Consider the following 9,223-nt stretch of genomic DNA (forward strand, 5'->3'; position numbering starts at 1 on the left):
ATGGAAAGACATCATTGCAAAAAGAACCCAATAAAGTCAAAAACATGGCAAGTTAATAAAACAAGTCATTAGTGTCAATTAAATAAACTTTCTAAGAGCATGTCATTAGTCACATAACCTCTAAGTCAGCACGAAGAGCTACATCTTAGAAGGAATCACAGGGCTGAGAATTTCCAAAGATCTCCTTTAATGTCCCAGAAAGTTACATACAAATAACACATGTGCTACCGTAAGCAAAAAAAGGAAACCTCCAGCCAAAAGGTAAGTACAATGTATTTGCTGAGAGTAACGGAGAGAAAATGATGAAATTCTCTGCAAGCAGGACTCGCAGCTTTAAATATTTCTTAAGGTGGAGACTGGTCGTTCTCAGATTCTGGTAGGAGTTTGTCTCTCTTCACTTGCTGAGAGCTTCAGTCATCTCAGGAACAGCCTTAAAAGAAAAACAGTGAAGACATTTAGTGTTGGTCCACTATTTCGCACTAGCACTGTTCAACAAATGCATTGCATTACATTTCTCAGCTGCATGTTGGTACTCGGAAATTTATCAATAGTACACCAGGCTGCAGATACTGAAACATTCAATGATGAATTCAGAAAGACTTCTGGCCTAAAAAATAAATAACAACCCTGATAATGTAGTCTGTACAGTTTAGAAAAAACAGATTCTAAGGCCTCTTTTAACTGCTAAATATAAGTGCGAGGCTATTAAAATTGTTGTTCTGGTGAGCTGAGCAACTTTCACATCAGAATCAGAGTACAACATGTAGTGAAAATCGTGTGTCCGAACTGCAGACAGGCTGCAGACATTCCAGGGCTTGGTTTCTAGCATAGGCAGGACCCTTACTGGATACCGGGTGGGAATCAAACTTGTGACTCCCACTCCGAAGGTGTGTAGTCTTACCACTACACTACCCAGCTGGGTATCAATTCACCATTTGGAGGCAGTAGTAGAAAGCCTATCCATTTTAATCAGTTATCTGTGGAACGATCACATGTAAGATGATCTCATTGCCCGGTAGGTCGCAACTCTGCTGCCACAAGCTATTATTACTAATCACTGCTACAGAGTTGGTCAGGACACCTGGGCTGCTCAGGCACTACTGAGGACCTAAATAAAACATGATCACCAGGACACAAATGAAAACAGACTTTTGCAGGCAGCACTGGACTCCACTGAGTCATGCTAGTACACCTGGCTCGCCATCCCAAAGTATCAGCTAGACACCTGAACGCAACTGAGCATATAAGAGGCCTGGCAAGCAGAGGCTTTAAAACCACACTGAAGCCAACTTCTGTAAGCTATTGATCTGTTTTTATATCTTCTGATATCAGGAGAGTTATAGCTTGCACTCTCCTCAGATTAATTCAAGAATTTAATAATTCAACGGTTGCACATTTCCATTAGGTGGAATAAGGCATCATGCAAAATTTATCCAGGAGAGAGCAAATGTTATATTCTGGCTATCACTCACGACTCGAGAAACATACAAAGTAAATCCAGGCATTGCTTGGTTGCTTCCTAATGTGGGATCATAGTGACATCATTATAGCCATATCAATCCCAGAGGCTTACTTTGAAAAGATCGGCTACCAAACCGTAGTCAGCCACCTGGAAAATAGGAGCTTCAGGGTCCTTGTTGATAGCAACAATAGTCTGAAGTGGGGGAAAAAAAAGAGACAAAAACAACCAAAATGTTACATTTATGTTTCTTTAGATTTTACTTTAGTTTTCACAATGGACACAGAAAACGGATTGTTTAAAAAACAAAGTTGTGAACGGGCAGACTTTAATATGATGCTTCACTCCTGACACAATTTTGAACGTTTTGCAATTCTTGCAATTCGTTTTCCTTCTTTTTTTCTTCATGTTCCACAAGAATACAACCAAAATACAAACAAGCTGGTAGCCAGTTGTGCAGAGTCCCGTCGAGCGATGCCCATTGAAAGAGACTGCCAACATGTTACCATCAGTCAGAATCAATCTGTCTGCATTTATAAATTAGATGATAACTATTTGCAGACGTTCAGCATTCTCTCTGGGAGCGACTGCAGTCACTCCAAATCAGACTCCAAATGTTTGCAGAAAGGATGCCGTCTATCAGGCGAGATGAGGCCTGTTGTTCGTAGTATTTTAATTTATTTATTAAAATATCAATATTTGATGTCCCTGTATCGATCCAACATCGCCAAGCAAAATATCATTCTATTTATGCATTTGAGATGTATTGAATTTTTCCTCCCACTACTAACATAAAAGATTCATGATATAAACAAGACAAAAACAATTAAAACCCACAGCAAAGATCAAAATCATCTCAGTGGGTATTTTGAGCGTAACCATACCAGGTAAACATGTTTTTGGATCATAATGTTAAGTCACCAGAGAACACCAAGTGCAACTTTATTATTTTTTTTAAAAAAATTAATATTAGAAGTGAAACTTTCCATTCTGTTTATTACAAACTAACAAAGTTAAGAGAAGAAAATCAGAAAAATAGAAAATGGAGCACACACCGCTCCAGTGACTTTACCTTGCTATCCTTCATTCCTGCCAGGTGCTGGATGGCTCCTGAGATACCAACAGCAATGTACAACTCCTGTGAACATGAAAAGCACAATACAACCAGGCAAATGTTACATGTGTTACATGCTTAGGATCTGAAGTTTAAGCTCAAGGCTAGGCCGTGGACTCTGGCTGCATAGTGTCTAGATGAGCCTGGAAAGGGTCGGCCATTACTACATCTCCTGAACCTTCCTTGGAAGAACGCTCCCAACCATTTTAATACCATATGAATATTTTAGTTCAGGGTTATTGTTGCACTTGGAAATTTCAGATGATAAGAACATCATTCTACAAACGTGACTGACTACGTTCAACCAGTCGATGAAAAAGAATATATATATATATATATATATCACATAAACTGCAGGTTTCCATTTCCACAAAGCAAACAGCATATTTTTTTTTAATTAGTTTGTCATTCCAAATGGAGTTTTTTTTTTTTTTTTAATATCTTAATAACACAATAATGACTTTTATGTCAGTCAGCCAGAGCCCTTTTCACACACAGCTCTAACTGATTCCAATTAGTCAGATAAGAAAATTAAGATATACATACAAATCTCCAGACAGACATGTTTTGTACTGTTTATCACTAAACATTCTTAGATTGGTGGGGTGAATAAACTAACCAGATTTAGACTGTATTTAATTAACTAAGCCAAATTCAAAACGCTTGTCATAACATTAAAAAAAAATCTAATTTGGACAGTCTGGACTGGTCTGGGGCTCTGACCAGACATCCACTGCACTCCATTTTAATGGATCAGCTAAATCATTTAGGCGCCTGAAATGTGCTATCATGTATATTTTGTGAGGCCTAATGTGTGGGTAATCACAGCTGGGGTAACCTGACAGAATCACATAATGGGAAGTTAACCTTTTTATTAAAAAAGAAAAAAAAGGAATAGCAGCCATCACAATCATAGTGATTTGCTACATGAAGGCTAACAGGCATCAGTCAAAAGCAAACTTACACAGACTTTGTCCCCTTTTAAACCTTAATTTTCACTATAACCAATCAAAAGTAGTTTGTTTTGTTAACCTACCGGTGCTACAATTTTGCCAGTCTGTCCAACCTGCATGTCGTTAGGGACGTAGCCAGCATCCACTGCAGCTCTGGATGCACCAACTAGAAAAAGAACACTTTGCAATTAAAATGGGGCCAAAAAAAGCAACCAAGCAAAGTGATAAATGACCCAAACTTTCCCAGAATAGAATACCTGCAGCATTCATTTTGTCTGCAAGGTCATAAAGCAACTTGAAGTTTTCTCCACTCTTCAAGCCCCTACCTGAGGGAGGAAAAAAGAAAGGAAAGGAGGAACCATTAGTCTACTGTGCACATTGTTAAACTATACAATAGCAAGTCTATGTTACAAACAAATATTTTGCCAAATTCAAACTTCAACAGTTTTTGCACACCTCCTGACACCACAACTTTAGCACTTGTCAGCTCTGGACGGTCACTCTTTGTCAGACTCTGTTTCAGCCACTCAGAAATTCCAACCGGAGAGGAAGCAGACACTGCAGATCAGACAAACCAGTAACAATAAAAAAACAAACAAACAAACAAACAAATTTCAAACATAAAAACAAATAAGGTGCTGTTGAACATCATCCAAAATTTCACCTAGTTTCTAAGCGTGTTCAGGATAAATCTGTAAGCTACTACACCTTCTTCTGATGCAGCACCCCCTCCCTCTGTTGGAGCGGCTTCAAAGCAAGTCCCTCTGATGCTGAAGACCTTGATCGGCTCGTTGCATTTCACAGTGCTGAGGGCATTTCCTGTTTAATCCCAACATTTAATTAGATGACTACATTACAAAAAAGCTGACTTCCATTATAAAAGCGAAAGTCAAACTGATGCAGTTCAACAAATCTGTAACTCAATGAGAATGCTAGATCTCTATATCACAACATGCTTACAAAAGATTACCTGCATAGATGGTCCTAACAAAAGTATCTGAAGATTTGACTTCAATAATGTCTGAAACTGGGGCGACGTCCAACTTGGCAGCCACTCTGGGAAGCAGGTTCTACAAAAGAGGAAGGCAGCCACAGTATAGTTCACAGAGATGTTGCTTGGCATTTTGTTCACAGCAGGATTTTCACAAAATAACATCAAGTAAGAGCTTCTGATTTCAATTAAATATACGCAATAGAATATTAGTTCATTTAGTGACCAGACAAAAAAATTAAATAGTAATAAAATACAGAAATACAAGTTATACGAGCATCATTTGTCTACTGTGATTTACCTTTCCGAAAGCTGAGGCACCAGCACAGATGTGAGTGAAGTTGAACTGCTTTTGTGTCTGCAGGATAAGTGGAGTCAACTCCTCTAATAAAACAAACAAATCAGAATCAGCATACTTTATTAATACGTAAGGAAATTGTGTGGGTTACAGTTGCTCCAATACAGTAACATTAACAGAAACAGACTAGACTGTTTAACAATACAATATGTTACAGATTTAGGAAATAGCACAATATATACAAATCACTCAATAATAAATAGTCCGATAGCAGAAACAACATTAGGCAGATGGCATACTACGAATGCTGTGACACCTGTTCTTAATCTCTTAACCATATGAGCGGTTAATTAAATACATTATTACTCTCTGTGCAAGTTAATTACCACATCACTCAGAGACTGGCAAATATTTAAAAAAGAAGCGCCAACAATACCTGGTAGGCCACCTTTGTAAGAATCATGTTGGGCCACCAGGACCTTCTTCACACCTTTCACTTTGCTGATTTCCTCTGCAACCTGAAAACACAGAAACGACATCCAGCTTTCTTTGTGCATATCTTCGTGTGCAGCAAAATACACATTACAACATCCTACTCCAATAGCGAAGCACAAACACACCAACAATAGCAGAGGTGATCCATGCCTGCCTTTGTTGCGTTTTGTTTTACTTTGTTGTTTAATAAAGGGGGAAGGGAAGCTGAATTTAGTCTCCATCTAAGCGCTCCATGATTGTACTTTTACATTAAACCCAATCAATTTTAGCTCTGGAGAGCTGGAAGAAGTGCTGAATAAAGCCTGTCCTACTGTGCCTGTGGCAGCAGGAGTGAGTCTGTAACTTTATCAGCACCCCACCACTCTGGTCAGAACCAGATTTCCTGCTATCAGCCACTTTTATTGCACCCTTAACAAGTTTGTCATCGGTTTAACTAATATTTACGTCACGTTTGCTCCGTAATGGCAACACAATCTGTCGTCATTTTAGTTATTCCATTTACATGCACGCACACACATACTCTGCACATCAAAAGCTTTACCTACCTTTGCACAGTTTGTTCCAGCAACCAGACAGGATACCTCTCCTCCCACTTTAGTAGCAGCCGTAATGGCATTGAGGGTAATAGGAGTTAATTTTTCATTGTTGTGCTCTGCAATGACCAACGTGCTTTGAAACCTCTGCAGGAGACCAGTCTGAAAACACAATCAGTCAAAATGATAATATATCACTGTTTTGTTGGTTCTGCTGCCTAAAGAGGTTAAAAATAAAATACATGCTTGGTAACATATGATTTCTGTATTCTTATCAAATTTGTTTTTCATTTGAAAGAAAAAAAAAAAAAGATAGATATTGCTACCTAAAATTGAGCACAGACACCATAATCATCACAGCACAATCATCCTGGAGTAGTGTTGAGCAGAAAAGCTGAATTCAGTTTATCTTCATTTCTACCACACAATCCAATGTCATAAGTATCAACTGACCAATGTCATGTGTTCAAGAGTGAGCAGTAAAATTGTATAACTGGCAAATGTCCTACATAATAATTTTTACCTAATGCTTTACCTGTGTTTATACATGCATTATTTAGAATAAATGGTTGTGCATTAAATATTTTGATACAGAGTCTGAGGTCATCTTTAGAAATAAATGCTGTGGGAAGGTGCACACATAATGTCCGGATAGAGGGCAAACAATTTTCAGTGCAGCCTCTAAAACGGCTGCATCTCACTCAGTCAAAGTAAAACAGGATGCTGCAAGCCTCATCTGGACATAACTTGACACAGTTAACCAGCCATGTGACGCAAAGGTCATTCAGATAAAGACCAGCAAATGGAGAAAAAGGACAGGTCATGTCAACTCAACCAGGGGTTCCCACAGAACAGTGTAAATATCTTTTTCCTGTGAAAAACATTATATGCACAATGCACAATAGAGCACTCGCAAAGGTTACACAGGACAGAAAATTATAGTTTCCACCTAAATTAAATGACAGATTTGAGTTTCATAAACCTACCTATAAGTGCTGTCTGTCTTCATGGCGTAATCTACTATGAGTTCAAGTTTTTATCAGGTTTGATGTATTTTAGAGGATTTGTGTCAGATCCAAAGAATTTTTAATAATGAATCTATAGCATACGCATGAAAAATAACACAAAACATTTGCAAAACTTTATAAATACCGTGCAATCAATAAATGCTAAAAAAAACACTTCCTCAATTCTTTTACTTTACAGCAATGTATACCCACTACAGCCTGTACATACTTATAGTTATAGCATATTCATAACATACCTTCATACCGTGTACATTGTAACATACCCATAATAGAACCATTTTTGTACCCTCATACCTATAACAGACCCATTTCTGTAATATATCTATATACTTATATTATTGCTAATATATATTTTGTAATATATCTATATCACGGCTAAAGCACTTCTGGATGGACGCAAACTGCATTTCGTTGCCTTGTACTTGTGACATGTGCATTGACCATAAAGTTGAATTCTATTCGATGTTATTCTATTCGGTGCAGGTTGGACCTGTGCAGTTTCAAGGTGATATAGGTGGTTTAATCTGACAGATACTGGCCTGTGAAGCTAGATCAAGCTAGTTATTTTTGACATAATGAGTAAAATAATTAAGATATTTCTAAGTAACCCTTCCAAATTCTCATTAACTATGGTAGGGCATGTAAAGGGGAAGGGGAGGGGGGTTAAACAAAAACTGATTGGATAACAGGGAGAATCCCAAAATACAAAATACATAAGGAAACTACATTTTTCCTCCCACTTATTGCCTACACATCTCACCAGACATAGGTATTTTTAATTTTGACTCTTTGGTAACACCTGCAAGTGGCAGTTTCGTAACCGTTTCATAAGCATAAGGCTAGCCAGGCTAGCACTAACTAGCTTTCGTTCCAACAATATTAACTCCTTTTTAAGCTATTTCACAAAGTAGAGATAGTATGCAGATTTATTGTCGCATTATGTTAACTAATACTGCCACATGTTTTAATTCCTTGTAGTACACTTGCGTCTGGAAACGACAATGACCCGGGTAATGTGTAGCTAAGTCATAAAGCAAGCTAGTAGCTGCTGCAAAGAAACCATCGTTTACTGTTAAAAACTGATTTAACCAATTAATGCAATGCCTCACTGTAAGTTAGTGTTAGCGTTATTCTTACCAAATGTTTCAGATTTGATTTGTTAAGAGCTCTGTTCATCTTGGACCCCGAAAGCTACAGCTCCCTTCCAGTCCTGCAGACACAAAACTGTGCCAAAGGTCATCTGACGTCGGCGAGGAATTCTCGCGAGATAGCTTCGATCAAGAACCGCAACTTCCGGCCAACGCTCTTGCTCCTCCCCCTCTCCCTCTCTCTCTCTCTGTAAAGTTTAACACCAAAATAAATAAATAAAAAGAAGCTTACTTTTTATGTTTTGTTTTCCGGGTCTTTTGTATTAAGTTAATATTTGTTTTCCTCTTCAAATCAAGCAGGAGCACATTTAACTCTGATTGGAGAGCCTCCGCTACTTCCTTATATATGCAAGTGCTGCGTAGAGAAAACGCAAAATAACAAAAAATAAAGAATAATAGAATAAATTTCGAAACAGAAAGAAAGAATACATTTTGAATAAATATTATCAAATATTACCGAGATATACTCACACTTGATTCTTTGAAAAGCTTCTTTTGTGTGCAGTTTGAGAAGTGAAAGAAAGTGAAAGAAAGTTTTTCTCCCCTTACTTTATTTTTTAAACACAAATTAGCTACAACACTAAAAAGTACTTGCAACATGAAATTACCAATATCTATAAACTCAGCGTACATCAGTTCCATACTATGCGATGGAACTATGTCAAACTACATTGTTCCTTTTAAAAAAAAAATAAATTTTGTAATATTTTTTTTAAACTACTTTGAATAATCATAATTTCTTACAGTGTAATCCTCTGTTGGGCTATACTGGGTCCTGACATTAAGACAAATGTTACAGGTTATATGTAACACCAACCTGAACTCTCAGTGTAACTTGTTGGTGAGTTACAACGTGACTTAATGTAACTGCTCAATGCCAGTAGATGGCCTTCTCCAGCATACTTCTCTAGAAGAAAACTTCCAGGGGCATAAGAAAGCCCACGGGACTGACCAGACTAGAGAAATCCCCATATCCCTATGAGAGAAATGATCACCAGTGTCCTTAAACTTTAAATACTTTAAATTTTAAATCGTACTTTAAATCTTATAATGGCCAATACCACTGGATGCGACCACTGATGGGATCCAAAGAAATGTGACTAGCACATTTACTTAAGTACTTTCCTAAAGTCCAGTTCTAATGTACATGAGTTATGTTGCTTTCTCATTCTTCTCTACTTTATTTTTCATGCAAATATTTGTA

The 9,223-nt window shown here is 37.6% G+C and overlaps 1 protein-coding gene across 1 annotated transcript; it reads right to left on the reverse strand.

Moving 5' to 3' along the window:
- Positions 1-164: 164 nt before the first annotated feature.
- etfa (electron transfer flavoprotein subunit alpha) lies at positions 165-8,137 on the reverse strand. The gene is made up of 12 exons (XM_026175934.1): positions 8,009-8,137; positions 5,856-6,005; positions 5,252-5,333; positions 4,819-4,901; positions 4,497-4,596; positions 4,235-4,345; positions 3,983-4,084; positions 3,784-3,852; positions 3,610-3,692; positions 2,532-2,597; positions 1,574-1,654; positions 165-430 (listed from the first exon to the last, which is right to left on the reverse strand). Exons 1-12 carry the CDS (start codon positions 8,045-8,047, stop codon positions 395-397), a joined length of 1,002 nt encoding a protein of 333 aa, XP_026031719.1. The 5' UTR covers positions 8,048-8,137; the 3' UTR covers positions 165-394.
- Positions 8,138-9,223: the final 1,086 nt, after the last annotated feature.

This window comes from Astatotilapia calliptera, chromosome 7, assembly GCF_900246225.1.
Source record: "Astatotilapia calliptera chromosome 7, fAstCal1.2, whole genome shotgun sequence".
NCBI classification, from domain to species: domain Eukaryota; kingdom Metazoa; phylum Chordata; class Actinopteri; order Cichliformes; family Cichlidae; genus Astatotilapia; species Astatotilapia calliptera.